The sequence below is a fragment of the Podarcis liolepis genome (assembly GCF_965112155.1).
Source record: "Podarcis liolepis genome assembly, chromosome: 4".
Lineage (NCBI taxonomy): Eukaryota > Metazoa > Chordata > Lepidosauria > Squamata > Lacertidae > Podarcis > Podarcis liolepis.
Genome location: NC_139558.1, coordinates 35,288,878 through 35,312,157, shown reverse-complemented (window position 1 = coordinate 35,312,157; position 23,280 = coordinate 35,288,878). Strand labels below are relative to the sequence as shown.

Sequence of the window (23,280 nt, the reverse complement as noted above, 5' to 3'; positions counted from 1 at the left end):
AGCCCATGCTGGCTCATCCATGGAATGTTGAACAGATACTGTAGATGGGTCAACAAGGAAATGTAGAGAGGGGTTTTGGGGGTTTTTTAATGACGTTAATGAGTTTCTATTACGATAAAGACTGCATGTTCATACAGTGGTACCTCAGGTTACATACGCTTCAGGTTACATACGCTTCAGGTTACAGACTCCGCTAACCCAGAAATATTACCTCAGGTTAAGAACTTTACTTCAGGATGAGAACAGAAATCGTGCTCCAGCGGCGCAGCAGCGGCGGGAGGCCCCATTAGCTAAAGCATTGCTTCAGGTTAAGAAGAGTTTCAGGTTAAGAATGGACCTCCGGAACGAATTAAGTACTTAACCCGAGGTACTACTGTCGTGTGTATTTAATATATAGGCAGAGCATTCCTAAATCCCTTGGGGGGGGAGCTCCAAGGTTACAATGCACCCAGAGCCCACAGGTTCTCTATTGCCTCCTTCTTTCTGTATACAGCACGTAACATGCATCTTTGTAGAGAGGACGATGGTCAAGATCCAATGACCCTTCTGCCTTCTTTCCTGGGAGTTTAGGATTTCTCCCTATAGCTGTGGTCCTATATAACTGACAATAAGTACTATTGTACTTAGGGGGCCTTACATGTACAGTGGTACTTCAGGTTAAGTACTTAATTCGTTCCGGAGGTCTGTACTTAACCTGAAACTGTTCTTAACCTGAAGCACCAGTTTAGCTAATGGGGCTCCCGCTGCCGCTGCGCCGCCGGAGCACGATTTCTGTTCTCATCCTGAAGCAAAGTTCTTAACCCGAGGTACTATTTCTGGGTTAGCAGAGTCTGTAATCTGAAGCGTATGTAACCCGAGGTACCACTGTACAGGATAATGTTACAAGGTTCTGTCTTCCTTGACAGTTTAGTAGCTTCCTTTCCCCAAATTGCTAAGGGTTTGTACATTATCATTTGATTTCTGCAACCCTGTATACAGTTGTACTGGACTGAGAGCTTGTGTAGTTCAGTCACTAAGGCCATCACACACAGAGAGAGGAGCTAAGGGAGATTCCACATGCCTGAGATGTTATATATAAAAGCATCCACATGGGTAGCTGTTTAGCTAATCGCTGAATGACAGTGTCTCCTATTAGAAGACCCTTGAGGTTTTATCACATGCTTTCTGCTACTTTGGGTGGCCATTGTTGAAATATGATGTATGCGAGCTTTATTTTTCATTTTTGTTGAGAAAGATACAGAAAGATAGAGTTGAGAAAGATACAGCAACAATCTTTTTAGAACTATTCCATACACCCAAATCATGAGTCTTGTTGCAATATTTACACTAAACTCCCAGGGACACCCCTACTATTAAAGACAAAGTGAAAGTCTGCCTTAAGTGGAAGGCCTTGGGAATACCATTAGAGGGCACCAAATTGTCAAATATTTGCACTTTACGCACTAGGATAGGAATCCTGCCCCCTGTGAAGAGCCAAACACTCTATCCTTTCCCTATCAGCCCACTTGGTTTCTATTCTGGGCAGGAGGGAGGCAAATCACCCTCCCACTCAGCCAACATAAAACAGTCAGAAGAGGAACCCCCTCACTCTCCTGAAAGAATTCCCTAGTCACCAGGTGAGTGGTCAAAAACAAGTCTGGTATGCATTACTGTAGTAATCTTTACAGCAACCCTATAAGGTTCAGCAATGTTATTATCCTGGTCTTTCTGTCTGGACTCTGGCCTGGCCTCAGGCTGCCATCCTCCATGACTGGTCCTGCTTCACACTCTCTTGGAGTATGTTTTGCCTGGATGAAATGTGTCCTTGAGCTCTGGTAATGGCATTTGCTTGCCCATATGAATGATACAGAGATTCTTGTGAGTGTGTGTAGAAACTAGTTTAGTGTACAAAGGTTGTTATTAGTAGTAGTAATAGCAGCAGCAGCAGTAGTATATCACCCTTGACCCACAGGTCCCAGGGAAGTTACAACATAAAATCACAACATAAAAACACAAAATACGTAATAAAAAATAAAAGCAACCTAATAACCACTCCCCATTGGATGCCAATCAGCCAGAGGCCTGGTTAAAGCGGAACATTTTTGCCTGGCACCTAAAGGTGTGCTGTATAATGAAAGCACTAGGTGAACCTTCCTAGGGAGAGCATTCCTCAAATGGGGAGCCACCACAAAAAAGGCCCGTTCTCGTGTTGCTGCCCGTTCTTGTGTTGCCATCAATTTACATTAATTGTTTCACCTACATTTGCCTTTGCCCCCCCCCCATGTCATCTTAGAAAGGTTGTTCCTTTGGCTGAAAAAGGCACACATCAGCATTAGCATCAGCATCATCACCATCATTTTATTTGTATGCCGCCTTTCCATAGCTGAAACTATGCTCAAGGTAGCTTACAACATGACAAGATTTACATAATTACAAACATAACAGAAGTCATAAACAATAAATAATAAGGTAAAGGGACCCCTGACCATTAGGTCCAGTTGTGGCCGACTCTGGGGTTGCGGCGCTCATCTTGCTTTATTGGCCAAGGGAGCCGGCGTAAGGCTTCTGGGTCATGTGGCCAGCATGACTAAGCCGCTTCTGGCGACCCAGAGCAGCGCATGGAAACACCGTCTACCTTCCCGTCGGAACGGTACCTATTTATCTACTTGCACTTTGACATGCTTTCAAACTGCTAGGTGGGCAGGAGCAGGGACTGAGCAACGGGAGCTCACCCTGTCGCGGGGATTTGAACCGTCAACCTTCTGATCGGCAAGTCCGAGGCTCTGTGGTTTAACCCACAGCGCCACCCGCGTCACAAAACAATAAATAAAACACATCAAAAAGTGCACAACCAAATTGAAACAATTTCCACATAAATCATAAGATCTAAAACTAAAGATACAACATGTCAGGCACTAGCTAGGTTTGTTGGATGCCAATCTCTTCATCAAGGTTTTCTTGCTGAGCTTTTGAGGGACTGTGAGGTTCCCTACAGTCCAGTTTAGAAATCAGTGGCTTAAGACAATGCCGTTAGCTCTTGTACAAAATGAGATATCGATTCGGGACTTACACCTCAGCCAGCCCACTTGTATTAATGGTCCCCACCATGCAAATACAGACATCACTTTACATTTGGTCCTGGTGATTGGATGGCAAGCACTAAAACTGTAGCTTTTCACAATACGGAAACTGAAGCACAAGAGATCAACTGGGAAAGGGTTCTAAAAAATGTAATTGTTCTATGGACACTTAGTAGGTGGCTTATGTTGTGCATCATATAACTGGCCTATTTTTTGCCTGGCTCCACCTCTCCTCTCATTTGCTATCACACGTACCACGTTCTGCTCAATTTACAATCCCTCAACATCCCTATGGCAACTGCAGCAGCTGTTTACATGGCAACGCAATAGGAAAATATTTAATGTATTTTTAACTCCACTTTAATGGAATTTAGCAGCTGGATACACGATGGCGAGTCAGCACCATATGACTGAGACAGCTAGCTTTTTCACCTCAGCCATCAGTACACTCTTAGGGAACTATGCTCCACAAGCCAGGAGTTATTGTTGGGTGGATATCCTTGGAACATGACAATATCCACACACAGCAGAAAGCTACCAAACACATTGGGATTTGGTGTGCACCCCAGTCCAGTTTTCATACCATCTGTGATATGAGAGACTGTATACAGTTCCGTCTTTCAATACATCTATGGCCCCATAATGCACTCTGTGTAGGGCTGCATTTGAAAAGTGCTCAAAACTCAAATTAGTATAAAATCCTCCAGCCAGACACTTTGATTCCATCATGCTAATTTTGTGTGACCTGCACTGGCTGCTAGTTTCTATCTGGACTCAGTTCAAGGTGCTGTTAACCTTTAAGGCTCTAGATGGCTTGGGACCTGGGGACTTGTATGTTCCTTCCCACATGCTCCAATCCTCATCTGAGGCTCCGATCCAGATCCTTTGACCTTATGAGGCACAGCTGACAGCAATCAGGGCTAGGGCATTTTCTGTGGTGGCACCCAGGCTATGGAATACTATACCCCTGGGCTGCTTAACAAGTCCTTTGACTAAATTCATTCATTTTTAGTGGTTAGCTGCGTTTGAATTATTACTTCAAAGAATCCTGGGGCCTCCCAGCACCCTTAACAAACAACAATTCCCAGGTTTCGGGTGGGTGGGTGTGCTTAAAGGAATGGTGCATAAACAGCTCCTAGCTTAAGATGAATACCAATACAAGTTGTATGAATTTCAAGCTAGTTTTTCCTTCTCCCTTCCATCCAAGACAATGAAACTATGGAGAACTCATTTTGTGACATTTTGGTTGATATTAACAAGGACACTGCCATACTATAAATAAAAAAATTCCTTCCAGTAGCACCTTAAAGACCAACTAAGTTAGTTCTTGGTATGAGCTTTCGTGTGCATGCACACTTCTTCAGATACCTGAAGAAGTATCTGAAGAAGTGTGCATGCACACGAAAGCTCATACCAAGAACTAACTTAGTTGGTCTTTAAGGTGCTACTGGAAGGATTTTTTTTATTTTGACTATGGCAGACCAACACGGCTACCTATCTGTAACTGCCATACTATGTATTTCGGAACATAATCACGAAATCACATTATTAAAGACTTGGGCATTTAGAAAACAGAAAAATCCATTTTACAGATCGGCAGAGAATCTGTAGCCTGAAATACATCTGCGAATCCATAGCAGAGCGGTCAAGAAAGTGAGCCAGTTTTCACATAAACACCCACCCATATATCCGTCAATCATTCAGACCCGCCCCTCCCCCGCGGCAGTAAACGGCGAGCGCTTTCTTCCTTCGCTCCGCGGCGCGAGCGAACAAGCCAATCAGAGTGCTCCGCCGCCCGCCGTCATCACAACGACGATTTCGATTTCGGCGCCTCGCTGGCGTGCGCGTGCGCGCACCCACACGCCCGCGTCCCTTACCTGGGCTCATTTGCCCCAGAACGCATGCGTGCCCAAGGCGCGCATGCGCAAAAGAAGGGGGAGATGGGGGAACCGCTTAAAAAAAAAACGAACTTTTTAAAAGGACGACCGAGCGGGGGCGGGAAAAGCAGTTTTCGCTTCTCTGGGCCACACCGACGAGGGAGGAGTGGGGGGGGGGGACAGACTCCTGAAAACCGGCCGGGCTAGGCAGTCAGGTAGCCACCCTGAAAGGTGAGTTCACCTCTTGGAGCCAAACGCCTCACAAGACACACCTGTTGCATCTCCTCACACATTGGCGGTGGGCGGGGAGGGATGCAGGCAGAAGTGGCCACGGCTGTGTTGCGGATAAAATAAACACTGGGCGGATCCAAAGTGCAAGGAGGCTCTTTTTTAAAGGTGGACTTCAGCGGGGGGTTGGAGGAACCCCTCCCTCCCCCCAAAGCCTCGGAAACATCTTCACCTGTAACCACGTAGCCCAACGTATGCAGTGCTTGGCTTACAGTCGCCCATGTGTGTTAGCCGAAGGTTGGGTGGCTTATTAGCCTTGCCGCCCTTTTCCTGCCCCTGTCTGTTTCCAGCAGCTGTTCAGCAGGGGGAAGTTTTTGGCTCGCATCAAGCGGGGAATTGTTAGGTTTCCCTGCTCGTTTCCCAGCTGCTAAAGGCCTGGTACCCAAACAGAAGAGAGTCGCCCAGGTTGGAGAGGCTCAGGTACTTAACACACGATGAGTTTGTTCTTCAAAAACTCACTGACACATCCTTAATCCTTAAAACTAAACAGGAATAAGCATAAATAGGTGCAAAAACTATTTATTCCTTGATCAGTATGCCTTAATCTGTTATAAGGATGTGATGTTAACTTGTCTTTTAGGAGGATTATTTTATTTCTTTCAGATTATTTTATTTCTTTCAGAAAATGTGTATACTGCTTCATTGTAAAAACAACAACAACAACCCTCAAAGTGCTTTACAAATGATAAAACCTTAAAATTGAGGGGAGGGGAAACAACTCTACTTTAAAACAGACAAAAGTTAAAATACTTAAACAGATTACAATTACCTCAACTTTCTAAGCATAGTGATTCTTCATAATCTTAGACCTATTCCATTTTTCTCCCTCGGTGTTTTCCTAATATGTTCTCAAATGAAATATCTTTATATTGAAATTTTGTAGCCAGATCAAACCTTCTTTGCTTATGGTCTGAGGCCTTTGCAAAAATTCAAACAAAGATATACAATAGGTCATTTATAAATAAAAATGTATTATGCTATGTATTATGCTATGGATGTTAAACACACTCAATATAAGCCAGAATCAAGGATAAAAAGGAATAAAATAAAGGATAATAAAACCATCACACCAGGGCATCATCATTACTGTTTATACCTATCTCTAAAATCTCTCCTACTCTGATACTTGTGAAGCAGCCAGTGCAAAAAGGGTCGTGAGAGATGAGTTAACCTGGCTTCCAAGTGAGAAGTGGTAAGTTGGGAAGCTGTATCAGTGGCAAGGGCATGAATGCAACTCCTTGGGTGCATGTCCAGTATGATTGGTGGTTATTTTATGTTTTAATTGAATTCAAGGTGTGTTGTATATTTCTTTGGTATTAATATGCTTCTCACTGCTTTAGGTTCCTTTGACCCGAAAAGCAGTATATAAATGAACGACAGCATTACATCAGAATTTCTGAAGAAATACTGTGGGGGTTTTTTCAGGAAGTAAGGTGGAAAACTCTAGAATCTGAATTGAGAACTGCAGCCATTTTGTTGAGGCATAAAGCAGAGAAAGGGAGAAAAAATGCCAGTTCTGAAGCCTGTAGTAAAAATGAAAGTGGACGAACTCTTTTTGCGCTGGTTGAGTGATGCCTCAACTCAGGTGATGCTCAAGGACTGCTTAAGAAGTATAACTAACAAGGAGAAGATTGAAATCGGTAGTGGTGATGCTCGGAACAATGAACATATTCTTGGCCATATAAATTGTGTCTCGAAGCAAAGCATGCTGGGGAATTTGATATCTACTTTGACTACTACAAGCCCTCCTCATCTGTCTACTGCTCTCCCACTGGGGACGCCAACAAGCCCAAGGAGCTTTTCTAATATTCGAGGTAAACGCAGATCTTCAAGCACCAAAAGTGTAAGTGGTTTTTTGCTATTTGGGCAGGTATTTAAGCATATTTAAGATAAGCTATGAATGTTTGCTTTATAGTACTCACCAATTTTTGTCATTTTGGACACAAATAAGGGCTGTAAAGGTTAGTTTCATCTGCTGTGAGCTACACATGGTTTACTAGTGCAATGAACATTTAACCCCAAATCAATAATAAAATGGCCTTGTAGGTATCATGGAGTGCAAGAATCTTCTTTGTTTTTGAAAAAAAATATCAACCTTTTAAAATAAAATCTAGATGTGACTTGAGCATGTTGGTCTGTAGGAAATTCCATGCAGCTGTTTTTCCCCATTATAAACTGGAAATGAGGGCTCATCCAGATTTTCACTTGTCCTGCTGCATTCCCCTGGGGAAACCTGATCTTTACCAATGAACCAAAGGTCAGCTGTTGTTTTTTGCAGATTGATGTTTGCTCCAATTCAGTTCTATAAAGAGCACATTTTCCCTGGGAAAGCGGTGTAGCAAACTGAAAAGAGCTGCTCAGGCCCGTACTTTCTAGGCATGGGAAAAGCAGAAATCATAAAAGTATCTTATGGGGGAAAATAGTGACTATTATGCGTGTTTGGTGTTACTACAATTGGTTTTGTAACAAACAATAGAAGTGACTTTTAAGTGCTCAACCCTATAACTTGTAAACATTTAGGTAGTGAGGTTGTTCCAGCATATCACTAGCAGACATGGAAATGCTTATGATGAATCACTAATATGAAATAAGTTTCATTGCTGATGGCAGTAGCACTGGGTTGCTTCCAACTGAACCTTATTCAGACTAGGTTAATTTCAATGGGTCTAACTGTCATGTTTATTATCACCAATGTGTCTGCTCTTGAGCAGAGCTAGAGTTGACTTCCACCTATTGTATTGGCTGTCTCTCAGGCCTTGTCTTCTGTCTTCCTTTATTGTTATATTGAACTTCAGTTTTTTACACTCTAGCAGAGCAAAGAACCTAACAGCTGTGGCAGTATTCAGAATGCCATGCAGCTGATACCATTTCCTCAGTTCCTTCAGATATGAGCTATTTATAGCCTGTGAATTTATTTATTTATTGTAGTTGTCAGCACTTGCTCCCTTGTATGGCACCTTGCATCAGCTGTTAATGGTCTCTGTCTAATGAATAGCATACCAGGCATCACTGATGGTACAGAACCACAAGCATGGCTTCATTAGTGACTTTGTTTTTAATGAACGTTCTTTGCTTGTTAGGGCTTCCTCCATTCACGAAGGACTTCAAATAGTGTGGAATGCTGTAAATGAAAACCAGAATTAGAGCTTATTTTATTACTATGTCTACTGTTTCTAACTGTAGTATTCACATATTAAGAATGATACACTGTGAAATAATATCCCAAAACACTCTTTGAAATATGAAGTGCCTTGATTTCATGGACTGTAGTTTTGATATTTATCCTGTAAAAGATCAGTATGATGATGATTTTATGTAGAGCATTTGTACCTCAATCTTCAACTAAAAGGGTTTCCAGGATGGCCTACATGCAGTCAATAAAAACAAGGCTGTTCCTGCCTTAAGGCTTACAATATATAATATAAAAAAGCAAAACATAAGGGGGGAAGGGACAGGAAAGGAAGAGGAAAAATCAAACTCAAGTACTAGTTCTTAAACAGTTGTTTTTATATTTAGCAACTGACCAGTACTCTATGTTATAAGCTGACAACCAGTTTCATAATGCCACTTTACTTTCTAGGGCATGGGTGGGGAAACTGTGACCCTCCGGGGTGGCTGCAAGAGTACTTTGACATAGAACCCACAATTTGCACACTGTCTTGTTGCGTGGGGGCAGGGAGCAAGGCCAATATTTGATCAAAGCTTTTTTTGTTTAAATTTCTAACCCACCTCTTATTAAGGTCCTGAGGAGAAACAGTAATTTGGAAAAATATAATCATATCTAGCCCCAGCCAATAGAAAACTACTTAATTTTTCTCTCTCTCTTCCAATGAGCTTGTCCCGGAAACAATCAATACCAAAAATGTGCCTCCGTTTTCTCCTTCTGTTTATATGCTGATGGTTTGAACAGTAGCAACAGTCCTGATAGTACCTTGTCTAGTTCTGGTATTGCAGATATCTTGACAAAGTGCTAGGGTGCTGCTGGGCTAGTGGAGGCTGCTATGAAGCTGCAAATGGTGCAAATTAGTGTGATACTACAGTATGTGAGCATTCAAAATGTAATCTCTTGGGAGTAAAACCTGCTGATTAGTTACAGTATTCTTGTAAGCGTTGAGGGGCTTATGGGAGGAAAATGCAAAGGGGGGAAATACACAATTGGGGCATGTTTGTGTAAGTATAGAATGGATATAAGCATATTTCCCATATGCAGTATTTATAAGCACTACATGTAATCAGTCCCTATTCCAGCTATTTCCATGTAATCATACATTCACTTAAGACATTTAAAACGGCTCTTGGAGCAACTTACAAACATCAGTACTAAAACAGTCTCTGCTGTCAGACTTACAACCTAAACAAGACATAACACACAAGCAGGTGGATATAGTTGCACTGCTTATAACAGTTATATAGCTCTGTCTATGCAGTTCTGGCTGTTTAGAAAAGAAGCAGCTCCTTGCTAACGTCAGTTGCAGTTCTGACATTGCACAAACTTCTAATTGTGGTGTATATATCTCTTATTTGGCTTGTATTTCCTTAACCTTTTTGTCACTTTGATAATTCCCAATTGTTCTCATAACTCTCTGATTAGATATATTGGGTTTATGGGTCATCTTCCAAGCTTTTGTATTAAAAAAAACAACTAGCTAATTTCAACCCCAGCAAGATCTGCACACACACACACCCTGCAATGTTTAGGCTTAGAATAAACCTTACATTGGGGACAACAGAACGCTTTTTCCCCAAGCCCAATTGCAATGAGAGAGGGAAGGATTAATTGTTACCTCCCTACTTGGGACCCTCAAAGTTGTCCCTTCCCTGTTGCCTTTTTAAAATAGCCAGTAGATGGGCTTTTTCAAGCCTAATATCAATGGAGGAAGGATGGGTGTGGGGGGGGGACCCTGCTGGTGTCAAAGAAGACCTACAGACAGAAATGTGTCAATGGGTACCATACTAATGACTTGCCCTGTGCCATATCCAGTTGAGAAGAGTGACAGGAAGCATTTTGAGTTAAACCTTGAAGGAGAGTGTTAGATTGGGAGAAGTGTTCTGGCCATGCTCTTCAAACTTAGGATGGTGGATACTGAGCCATAAATAAGTTTGTGTTTAATTAAAAATTTTCATCTCAGTGGCAATGGGAATTCATACCTTTCTTATGAAATATAGCTTATGTGAACAGTTGTCTTCAAGGGCAAGCATCAAATTCCTGCTAATCATCTTGCTAAAAATAGATCTTCTATTCTTAAAGATACATGTTTGCTATCCCTGATCATCATGCTAAAGAGATCCCAGTGTAAGCAAGAAAAACTGTTGTATATCCACAATGCGGGCGACAAAGCACAAGTGGTAAGCCAAGAAAAACTTTGGTTATAGCTCATGGTTTGTTCAGAGCAACACAAACCTTGAGTCTGGTTTCAGATGTAAACTGACTTAGCTCCCAATTGCAAGGCAGGAGTGAAGCAGCCACAATTTTCTTGTGCTCCAGCACACTTGCTTATTCATGCTACACTATAGTTTGCCATACCATTACAATCAGGCCAGGCCATAGTATTGTAAATGTTTAGGATTGGGGTTTGTTTTTATCAACTTCTAGAAATTAGGAAAATTACATTTTCTAGATGCTGGTTGAATCCAAAAGGTTCTTTGGACAATCAGGGTGAGAGTGTGTGTGTCGACAATTCTGCTGATTTTCCACCCAGCTCTTGCCATTCTGGAGGGGCCCCAAGCAGATTTATAAAGGAGGATATAAGGGCTACATCACGAAGGAGGAATAAAGTCCCATTGTATTAGCAGAACATTGCTTAAGGTTCTTAAGTGCTAAGACATAATTTGTTTTTTTCATAATGTATAAACTGTTGTACTTCCAGAGAATACTCCAAGAAGTGTACAGAAATAGAATTTAAAACATAATACTGTTCATAGAATTGTTGAAACATAAAAACCAATACATTTTTTTTTAGAAGGCTTGTGAGAAAAGAAAGGTTTTCAACAAACATATACCATGTACTTCAACTTACCAAAGTAGCATCTTCTATTCATTACTCTATTTCATATAGAGTCCTTTTCATATTTCACTGAGACAAAGGAAAGCTGTGCTTGAGCTTCTAAAATGCAGGAGCCCTGCTAGGGGAACAGATATTATTATTATTATTATTATTATTATTATTATTATTATTATTTACTTGATTAACATACAACCACTTGTTTTATGGGGCAGGGGGATAATATCGCTAGACTGCACTTCTGGTTGTGTGCAATTGGTTGGCCCTGTTCTAAATAGTGTCTACATAGTATGTTGGGCATTCTCTGCTCATGTTCTGCAATTCTGGTGCACTCAGCTTTTAAAGCTGCACAGAAGTATTATGTGTGGCTTTTTAAAAGCTGACTTTGCATTCCAGGCTTCCATTCCCTAAATTGCAGTAACTCCATGGAAGCAGCAGAACAGAACGTACAGGAAATGGTTCTGACGCTATAATTAAAGTGAGACTCTGAAGGCCAAAACTGCAAGTTTTGCAGGGCAATCCTATACATGTCTGTTCAGAAGTGTTACTTATATTAAGGTGGTACCTGTGCAATTTATCATAATATAATTTCCCCCCAAAAAAGCTTTATTTTCAGTAAAAACTTTTTTGAAAGGATTAGTTAAAAAACAAGACAGATTATTTATGATGAATTGCCTTGATATGTCTGTGTCTTGATTTATGTCTATTCTTAAAAGCAGGCATTGAGTAAACTATGCAGTGTTAGAAACTGAGATATGAAAGCTAGGAGCTACCCGGTAAGTGGCACCTTAAGCCTAGGTTATGGGCGCAACAACGCAATGTCTAGGCACACTTTTTTATAAGAAGAATACAAGGCTGAAATGAATGAACTGCAGGCCTTAACTTCAGCCACTTTTGTCCGTTGATTTGTCTTGCCAATGCTTGCATTTATTAGTTCATTCTTTTTTCTGGTAAAGTTTTTCTGAGTTCTTTCTGTGCCTCCAGATCGGATATTCTTTGGTCTTTCATAGATTTAATTCCTTTCCTTGGGATGCCGTCAGAGAGTATAGAACCCAGATGAATTCTCATCCACACTGAGTTCTTCTGTGAATATTTCCCTCCCATTTCTTGGCTGTTTTGTGTTAGATATCTGTTGGAAGGAATCCAGAATTATCTGCCTATTTGTGTGATTATCATATAATTTTGAGCATAATGCCATTTCCTTCGGTGTGAAAGTTGACTTTAAAGGGACCTCTTTTTAAGGTGTCCCCTCCCTCCCTCCCTTGCCAGAGATGCTTCCTGTGGGTGTAATAGTGAGGAGACATTGTTAGGGTTCACTGAGGAGCGTTTCAGGCCCAATGCCTGGGTCTGGCTCTTTAATGATATTTTGCAATTATAGTTTATATACACAGACTGATGTGCAGGCTTGCTACAAAATGTTGCCTGGCTTTATTTACTTCATTACATTTGGATCACACCTTTTATCCAGGGAGCTTAAGGTGACATACATGGTTCGCTCCCTCTCCCTATTTCATCCTCACAACAACCCTGTGAGGTAAGTTAGGCTGAGAGACCGTGACTGGCCCAAGGTCACCCAGGGAGCTTCATGGCAGTGTTAGAAACTGCACCTTAAACCTAGGTTATGGGCACAAGAATGGAATGTCTAGGCGCACTTTTTTAATAACAAGAATACAAAGCTGAAAATGAGCTGTAACTAAAATATTATGTTTATTTTTCACATGGTCTAGTCCTTCCCCTGCCCACCCCCCTAATATTCTTAAAAGGGTCTCTTCTCTAGTCTTCATGGAGTAGCTGGAAGTGGGGAGGCAGAAAAAGTTCTTCCTTTCCTTCCACTCTGCAGTTTTAATCTGAAATCTTAGATGCAGTACTGCACCCAGAGCTCAGAAACTGCTAGCGCTAATTAAATTCCCTGTTGCAAAATGTGCATAGAACAATGGGAGTTTTGAACACTGGTTCAAAATGTCACAATTGAAAAGGACCTTTCTCTTGTCTTCACCAGCAGACATCTGTCAGCAGAAAGATGGCAAGAAGGGTCTAGAAGTTGAGTGAGATTTTTAAACAGGCAAATATGCTTCCTTCTGGAAGCAAATTCTAATACAACATGTTTTCAAAATCCTCAATATCAGGTTATCTGTGTGAAAAATATTGGTGCCTAAATCTGACCACTCAAACCAATTGTGTGTGGGAAAAGAAGTACCGTTTTTTTCACCCCATAGGACGCACTTTTCCCCCTCCAAAAATGAAGGGGAAATGTGTGTGCGTCCTATGGGGCGAATGCAGGCTTTCGCTGAAGCCTGGAGAGCGAGAGGGGTCGGTGTGCACTGACCCCTCTCGCTCTCCAGGCTTCGCGCAGCTCTCCGCAAGGCGCGGGAGCCCGGCGCTGGGCTCCTGCGGCTAGCGGAGAGTTGCCTGCATGCCGAAGGCTGGGCTCGCTGAGTTCAGTGTGCCCAGACTTCGCGCAGCTCTCGGCAAGGCGTGGGAGCCCAGCACCGGGCTCCCACGGCTTGCGGAGAGTTGCCTGTGCTGGGGGCTGGGGTCAGGGGAAGCTCGGGCTTCCCCTGCCCCAGCCCCGCGCCTGGGGGGGAAATAATTCCCCCCCCCCTTTATTTCCCCCCAAAAAACTAGGTGCGCCTTATGGGACAGTGCGTCCTATAGGGTGAAAAATACGGTAGTCGATTCAGCTCCCTTTCTGGGCCTGATGAGATGCTATGTATTCTACCAGCCTCTCCCTCTGTCAAGGAGAAACTAGAAGCAGGCATCAGGATCACAGAGACTCTTTTCTATGCCCTCACTGCAGGGGGACACAAACCTCCAAATTGTGGTTACAGTATTTAGTTGCAGGCTCTTTCTCAACATTAGGTTTTCTCCTCTAGGTTTTAAAATCCTTGACACTCTCTTTCCTATGATGGATCTGTTTAGACGACAAAGATAACACAACACGCATCACCCAGGGAGGGTTTCCTTTCCCTTCCTAAACAGGGAGCTAGCTGGCCTTTGTCTTTTCCTGCCTATTGCACTGCCATTATATGGAAATGATCAAGCAAGATAATCCCACAGTTATATTAGTTTGCTGGAGAATGAGAGTGACATAGTTTTTCTTGAAGTTCTTTGGATTTTTCAGAAAAATTAGCAGCTGCTTTCCAGTCACTTCAATAACTCTCATTCTACTCAACAGGATATAATTTAACAGGCTGTACCTTCGACAACTTTTCATTGAGCATAAGGAAAACCTTAAAGTTTGTTTTGCATGTTAAATTATTGCTTTTACAAGCTACTCTTCTGGATTAAGTGAAATCTCACTGTCTGCTAAAGCAATACAGTCACCCTACAACTTAGAAGCATTTAAGTTGTGCACATTCAGCTTTACGTTCTTGACAATTTTTTATTTTTTATTAATTAGAAAGAGGGCATGTGTCAGGGGCAAAAAGAATTTGGCAGTCCCATTGAATCCAATGTATTTTGACTACAGACAGTTGCAGCTTTAGGCACAATCTCCAGAATGTAACCCCCATGTAAGTTGCAGGCTTACTGTATAGGGATTGGAACCAGATCCATTCTGCTAGTATTTTACTCTTAAGTCACAAATCTCAGCTATGCTTGTGTATATGCTTGCCAATTTGCTCCCCTTTCAGAAAGCTAAACTGTTCTTCCTGGCAGGGCTATCCCCATTAGCCAACCGCCTAGGATGCCAGCATTTCAAAGTTGTCTGTCCCAGTTATGCTGTGGAGAGAGAGCCAGTGCCTGTACTTTTGGCTGAGGTGAAGGCACACAGACTCAGCTCCTTGGCTGGGTGATATCCCTTGCATTCCAGGGGACAAGATAGTGATCCTTCTGATCTTGATCAGCTGTCCAGGACATAGACACAGTTGTAAAGGAGAGGAAGTAAACAAGCAGCAGACAGTAAAAATGAATATGAGAAAGTACTGAATGGAATCTTCACAGTGTTCAATTGGGGCAGCCCTGCTCCCCACATTCAATTCTTCCCTCTAATACAAGGCTTCCAATTGGAAACAAACATTGGTTCCTCTTTTCTCCCTTTGCCTTCTCCTTTGCCTTCAAACGTTGCCCTTCAGAAATCCAGCCGCTGCATGTCTCAGATATCCCTCCCACCCATGCCTCTCAAACTATTTTCACTTGCCTCCTGTGATTTCTTCTCCACATCTCCTTTCCAACCTGATTTCTAACTTCCTGGCCTACCTGGATGGTAAACGCTTCAAGTTTTTAATATTGAGCCCTTTGCTTTGAGAATCTTGCCTAGTAACAGCAACCTTCTAAACTTCCAGAGACTAACATTGGCCAGAATAATGCCTTTTAAATAAAAACTACACCCAGTATACTGGACATTTTCTTTGACCTAACAACAAACCATTTCCTCTAAGAGATAGTAAGTACAAAAAGAAAACTATTTCCAGAAAACCAGCAAAGTGTATGCAAGAAAAGGCACAGCACCTTTCAACATGCTAGTGTCTCTCATCAACTGCTCAACCCATTCAAAATAATTCATTTCATATCCTGTCTAACCAAAATTGGCATGAACCATCCTCAAACATCCCTCTCTTACACTGTCAAGTTTCAAATCAGTCCGTTGAACCATTTTCTAACTAGAAGCCATAGAAGCTATTCCCTCCCTGATTTCTCATTAATGGAATGTGATTCAGCTGACTCACTCTTAACATCAGGCCATCACTGATCTTACATAAGAAGAGTGCTGGATCAGGCCAGGCCTATCTATTTCACCTTTCTGTTCTCATAGCGGCTAGACAAGTGTCAGTTGAAAGGTTACAAACCCATGATCAGAAAAGTTCTCTCCTGCCTATGAACCTCAGCAACAATCATTATCTACCATAAATTTATATAATCCTCCTCTAAAACCATTCATGTTTGTGGCCATTGGTACATATTGTGGGAGGGAATTCCATAGTTCAACAATGTACCTGTGAATAATTGCTTCCTCATCCTGAATTTCCTCTATCATTTAGCTTCATAGGTTGTCCCCTAGTTCTAACATAATGAGAGGGGGAGAAAAATGTCTCAACAGGAATGGACACCACTAATTAGCACAGCATTTTAGGTTCAATTCTTGGTTTCTCCAGGTAGGGCTGGAAAAGACTCCTGTCTGAAACCCAGAAGAGCCAGTCAGTGTAGATACAGTGGTACCCCGGGTTACAGATGCTTCAGGTTACAGACTCTGCTAACCCAGAAATAGTACCTCGGGTTAATAACTTTGCTTCAGAATGAGAATAGAAATCGCACGGTGGCAGCAGGCCCCATTAGCTAAAGTGGTACCTCAGGTTAAGAACAGTTTCAGCTTAAGAACGTACCTCCAGAACGAATTAAGTTCTTAACCCGAGGTACCACTGTATTACTGATTTAGTTGCACCAATGGTCTGACTCAGTATGAGGCAGCTTCCTAGCTTCTCCAAACCATACATAATTGTATACACCTCTATCATATTCTTCCCCCACTCTTACTTGCCTTTTAAACACACATACACACACTTGTCACAAACTTTCTAGGAAGAATTCAGAAACATTTGATTTACTTGGTACTTTATTCCAATTTATATAGCATGGTACCCAACTAAGTGAGCAACAGAACTTCCCCTTCCTCTCCTCTGCCCCATGACCTCCCCAGATCTTCACTGTAGGGTTGCAGAACCCTCAAAACAAATACACGGGGATGGGAGAGGTAGGAGAGGTCCCATTACGTAGCCAGTAATCATTGCAGCCCACTATTTTGTTGGATGGCATTCATAATATTTCCATTTTTGTGGCTGTATATGATATAGCCATTATGTGGTAAATGAAGATGCACACACACAAATTCAAATCCAATGTGTATAAATTACATATCAATATTTAGGGTAACCAGGGTACAAGAAATACATTCATTCAAATGTGTCAGAAAAATAATAAAGGATAAAGGGTAATTGATTGCCAAATAATAACCATTATTTATTGTCATGTCAGTGTTCCCTCTTAAAAATATCCCCCCCCCCAAAAAAAAAGAGTTAAGCTTTTTATTTTTATTTTTTGCTTTGGCATTTCTATAGCTGCTTATTTTTAAACAAGCACGTAGATCCACAGTTTATCTTAAGGTGGCTTTCATTTCTGGCATACAAAACACTCAAAGGGCTTTACAAGTTTGGAAGCGCCTGCAAGCCCTAATCCTTCAATAGCCTACTTTGAGACTTGAGCAGTTGTGACTTGCGACAAAAGGAAGGGGAAGAGAGGAAGCTACAAAACCGCTACGTCTGGTATTTTCATGTTCCTCCCTGGTTGGTTTCACTAAATTGGAAGTTACTTTTATTGATGGTTTTGAAGTGCCACTTTTATAACAGGCTTGTGTCTTTTTCCGTACTCTACCATACCATTAAGACTTTGGAATGCATGGAGTAAGGGGCAGGCTCCCAAAGTGACTTTCCAATCTGTGTCTGCAGTTCTAGCCAAGTTCCCTTTTAATGTATGGAGCAGGCTAAGTTGAACTCGCTCTCAGAATAACACAGAAGTAAAACGCAGCTGCTGCTTTAAGTGGCACTGTGTGATAATAGGACTCTGCTGTTTACTGGAACTCAAGTGCCTGGACTGGTACACGCACAAGCAGTATATGAAATCTGAAAACATGAGGATAAAGGAGATTTCTTTACGGCAAGATCCTGATCTACGAAAGGAATTGGCATTGCTAGCTCGGGGATGTGATTTTGTTCTGCCTTCCAGATTCAAGAAGAGACTCAAAGCTTTCCAGCAAGTCCAGGTTTGTTTACCATTATGAGTTTGACTGGACTGTGTGTGTGTAATATTTGGGGGGGGTGTTCATGCTGTTTGAGAGGAAACTAGCCAGATATGCCTTGAACTTTGAAAAGCCCAAGTGGTTTTATTAGCTTAGTTTAAAAACAAATACACCTGCATTTGAATATGGCTACTTTGTTCCTGTTATTGTTGCTACTGTTTGCCTTGAGACATGCTGTTTGTTACACTCCGTTTGTAAAAGGGGGGTGTTGAACAATATAACTTTCCCCAGCATAAGTGTTCCCTTTTTAGCCTATGAATGTGAAACTGCTCAGTAGAAAATAAACAATTAATAGTCATTTGCATACTTATCTATCCTGGCCACTTGCATAATGAAATTCATTTTTAAAGTTCATGTCCAGCATCCTGTTATAAATGTTATCCAGTCCGTGTTATAAATAAGTGAATTTTATTTCTCAACTTACCATGATTTTCTACTGTATAGTATTGTAATCTGATCAGGAGAAAATACTGATCTTAGTTGCTTATAATCAGATATAATACGTTGATGACTACCATGCATTTTAATGTTTAATCTTTTCACCCTGCCTTTCACCACCCTGACAAAGCTGTATTTAGTTGATGCGAGCATCTTCAAAATTGCATAGTTAGACAGAAAAATGAAATTTTGTCCTCAAAGCTGGGAATCTAATAACCATCTTGCTTTCAACTGGAGGGCAGCTTGACACTGGAAGCTAAATTGCTAAAGTCTACATTTATCTTATTCACATCTCTTCCCCCCCCCCTTCTGCACTTTCAGAAGTTTTCAGTTTTTGATGTTTTATTGTGTTTTTAAAATTTGTTGTGAGTTGCCCAGATGGACAGCATATTAATAATAATAATGCCTCATTTCCTCACACAGGTATCAGTGGAAATGTTAATCTGCTGAATGCTATTCTTCCCAACTTACTAAGTTGGAGTAAAAAGTGATGCATGTGTGCAGGCATGCAACTAGGGTGGCAAAATCCCCAACAACCTAGCCTTCCTGCTGCAGCATTTTATACATATATGGGTAGTCCCAGGAGTGTTGTTAGTAAGTGGCCCAGAAGGCTGAAGCTATGAAACATTTGCACTGGGCCTGGATCTTCTGTGTCTCCCCCTTTGTCAAAGCTTTGTTTATAGGGCATTCTGGACAAGTTAAGATAATACACATCATGTCTGGCTTGACTAACTTACGTGAGGGCCGTTTTCTTGATTTCCAGCTGTAGCAAAGATTGTGTCAATCTATTATTGCTGGTTGTCATGTGTGAGCAATAATCGGCTAGTGGCAGGGTAGTTGTAAATATATGCAGTGACTGGATTGGGTGAGGAAGGATGTATATGTGTGATAGAGGGTCAAGGGGGTCAAGTTACATGTAGGACAAGACTTGTAGTTTTAATTAGTATTGATAGCAGCAGACCTTGCCAAAGATTGTGTGGTTGGGACAGAGGGTCCAACCCACATTGCAGTGTACTGGGTGCAGAAAATCCTCTCTGCCTCTGTCTACCCCCACTCCTAGCATACACCAAACTATGATGGGACAGCAGGAGCCACCTCAAATTTGCATCTACACATAAAAGCTAACGTGCAAATTCATTTATTGAGCCTTTGCTCTGAGTCTCTTAAGAGACTAGTAACACTTCTTGATGGGGCAAATAATGTTTATAGAAATAAGCGAGCTGTGGTATTCATTGCTGAATGATTGTTATTCAAGGCGCAGTAGTGGATTTCCACAGCCTGCTTCCATTCTGGATCCTTAGCTACTGACAACAGGTAGATTTTGGCAGCAAAAGTTTACAAATTTTATGCAAGAGGCACAATACTGTGGGATTTTTTTTTGCTACTTTCTTTCACCTTCATGAAAAGAGGAAGAGAGGAAAATCACATCATTCTGTGGGCCTTTCCTGATTTTTTTAAAATATGCGAGTGTTACTCCTTGATTACTTGAGAACTAACTTTTTGTTCTGATGAAGTAGCATTTCCACGACATTCAGATTTCAGCAGCATGTTGCTGGAAATATGCTAGGAGTACTTTCAGCTGCTGTGATTTAATGGAAAGTGCTTTTAGGATATGGCTTAATCCAGTACATGGGTCCATCGACCAGAACCTCAGTGCAATTACTTACCTTCAGTTTCTGGAGTGATAGTGTAGATTAAGTCAGGCATGGAGTGAATTCTTGCTGTGGGAGGAGTCCATCCAGTAGGGCCCACCATCTGTGAGTGTCCTCCCTGCAGTCTCTGATTAAGAACTTGCAGGACAATCAGCTTTTCTTTTCTCTTTTCTTTTCTTTTCTTTTCTTTTCGAGTGTGAAGGAAGTTTCCTTTTAAAAGAAGCCCAGTGTTCCTCTGTTAGGAAGCTTGAAACATTTTTGAATCTGTTTACTGCACCACTGAGCTACTTTGTGCTTCATATATTTTAAGGTGGAAGAGAAAGAGGTGTGTGTATGTAGCATATATATGTAATGTGGTCTTGTGTATATATAATTATATATATGCATGAGGTAGAGAGTGAGATGCTCCTACCCCTTTTTTCCTCTGAAGCCACAGCTTGAAATGTGCAAAGAGGCAATCAAACGCTTGTAGCTTAGCCTTAACAATCCCTTCCACTTGTGGCTTTGGGTTGCCCTGTGCTGGAATGCTGGCCTCTCTTATGAGGTCACCTTCATACCCCAGATTCTGATCGCTAGATGTAAAAATAGCCCATTTTCAGGTTTTGCTTGGGCGTATGAGTGTTGCAACGACAAACTCTTAATATAAATATAGACCTGCAAGCTCATAATATATTGGGCAACTGTCCCTTCTGCTGTTGTAAGAACCATCTCTCTTAAATACAAAGATGTAGTCAAGAAATATTTCTGACGTTAGGAGGTAACATGTTATTGAGTTGCAGGGTCTCAAAACCTTTTTAATTTTTTTTTAAAAAAATCATTATATTTGTCTTTCATATAATAACTGTTGATCTAATGTCAGTGAACATTTGCCTGTGGTTTTTTTCTTCCAAATTTCTGAATGAAAGGCTATTTTTCGAAATTAATTACTGTATATTGTTTCTGCATCTTCTAGCAACTCTTCCCTCATCTATGCTATTTCAACTTGTTGCCTGGGTCAGGAGTTGGGAAACTCCAGACTTGTGGGGATTTACTTCATTTTTTGCTAGTACCATGAGGCCATTCAGTCAGATATTGGTGCAAAAATTGGCTCAGAAGGGCAGACATATAATTAAAGAACAGAGTGCCTCTGAGCATATGCTTGGACCAGGAATTAGTTTGCATTCCCAAAACTGAGGTCACTGAGTTTCCCCCAACTTTGTTTCAAGCAGTACATACTTTTAAGGTTTTTTTTGTTAAGCACTTGAAACCAGAACACTTGCCCACTGTACTACACATCACCAGAAATCTGTCATTGATCCTGCTCTATCTTCTTTCTGCCCTTGTCTAGACCATTAACTTTAATTACTGGGCTGGACTAAGTGGGTAGTTGCACTACAAGCATTGCCATTACTTTATTCATCTTTTCTGGAATTGGTTTTAAGCTGGACTCCTACATTTGTTTACCTGGAAGCAAGCCATGTTGAACTCAGTAGGAGGACTTCTGAGTAGCCATGTGTAGGATTGTGCTGTGTGTGAGAATCTCTGAATTACCCATTGCTTGTGCCAGTAAACTGTGTAGTATGTGAAGCATTTCTTAAGTAAATAGGATTATTATTTACTGTTTACTGCAGAACTAGTATTATGTGGCACCTGTAACCGTGCCAGTTCCACATTTTGAAGCAGTTAAGTGGGCATATATGGGATAAGGCACTCCTGCAAGTAAACTTGTCCCAAGCTGTTAAGCACTTTATATACTAACACCAAGACCTTGAACCTGGCCCAGTAACAACCAGTGCAGATCTCTGAGTAGAGGTGTCATTTAAAGTTACTTTTTTTAAAATGTGCTTTAACAGACCCGAAGATTTTCTTAGGAAAGAGCAGAATGTGTTATAATATAAAGTGCTGTTGCAGTCTCTGTTGCCTGCCAATACTATCACAATGGCTAACAAAGAATGTGTGAGGAGCACTGTTCGGCATTGTACTCTTGCATGCCTTCCTGTAAGACTGCAGACCTCTTTTTTTCTAACTCAAAACATGAGTCTAAGTCTTCAGATTCATGCTGGAGTACATTCACTTGAATCAGTAGTACACCTTTCTCTCCCTCCACACCTGAGTAATAACTGGTCAGAAAACAAGTTTCACTCTCTGTGGGGGCTGTTGTGAAGAAACAATTGTTTAGATGTGTGCAGGCTGAATCTTGCTGCTATCAGAGCTCATAAATAATTGGAGGATTTTTTTTGTTGAAACCTCACAGTATTTTCTGTTGTGGACATTTAAAACAAAGAACATCTACAGTGTTATCCCTTGGCAAAAGAGTAGTGTACAATATTTGAACAAAGTTATTATACTGTGAAGTTCTTGAGACCAAATCTAAACTTGATTCAAGACTGAGTGTCCTAATAATAATCTGTTTTTGATATAATGTTGCTCCAAGCCTGTGCAATAGAAGTTGCATGTTATGCAGCTCATAAGTATACATGGTCTATTTTTTAGCATTTTTTGTATTTATTGATTTCTTTGTTTGTTTGATTATTAAATTGGTTTAGTGCCCTTCATCTGAAGATCACAGGGTGGTTGGCAACATAAAAATACAAAATGAGAACACAAAATACATAATAAAACAAAAGCACATCAATAATCCCCCTCCTACGATCACATTTAAAGGGCCATAGAAAGTTTATCAACCAAAGGCCTCATTATAGAGAAACGTATAGGTAATGAAGGCTCCAGGTGAGCCTCCCTGAGGAGAGCATTCAACAAATGGGGAGCCACCTCCGAAAAGGCCCAATCTTGTGTTGCCACATTCTGGACCTCTCATGGAGGAGGCACATGAAGGAGGGCCTCAGATTATGATTGTAGGGTCCAGGTCAGTTCATATAGGGAGAGGTGGTCCTGAGCCATTTAAGGCTTTATATGTCAAAACCAACACTTTGACCTTTATAGGACAAAACCAACACTGCAGCCAGTGCAGTCGGGCCAGGATCCATGTAATATGCTCAAACCATCTTGCCCCAGTAAGCAACCTGCCTGTTGAATTCTGCACCAACTGATGTTTCCAAACAGTCTTCAGAGACAACCCTGCTTATAACACGTTGCTGAAGTCTAAGCTAGAGGTTACCGGAGCATAGACAGTAGTTAGGCTATACCTTTCCAGATAGGGGCACAGCTGGGCCACTAGACAAAGCTAATGGAAGG

At 41.4% G+C, this 23,280-nt stretch overlaps 1 protein-coding gene across 5 annotated transcripts in view; it reads left to right on the top strand.

Moving 5' to 3' along the window:
• The first annotated feature begins 4,892 nt into the window (after positions 1-4,892).
• The window catches only part of PPP2R3B (protein phosphatase 2 regulatory subunit B''beta), a 35,724-nt gene continuing 17,336 nt past the window's right edge, over positions 4,893-23,280 (top strand). Inside the window, exons 1-2 of one of the 5 annotated variants that reach the window (XM_083501980.1) lie at positions 4,893-5,167; positions 6,584-7,067. In XM_083501980.1, the coding sequence (XP_083358106.1) occupies positions 6,732-7,067 (336 nt within the window). In that variant the 5' untranslated portion in view covers positions 4,893-5,167; positions 6,584-6,731. Of the gene's footprint in view, positions 5,168-5,290; positions 5,645-6,564; positions 7,068-17,339; positions 17,981-23,280 lie in introns of those variants that run through there. The other 4 variants (XM_083501979.1, XM_083501977.1, XM_083501978.1 and 1 more) reach the window with 4 other exon arrangements.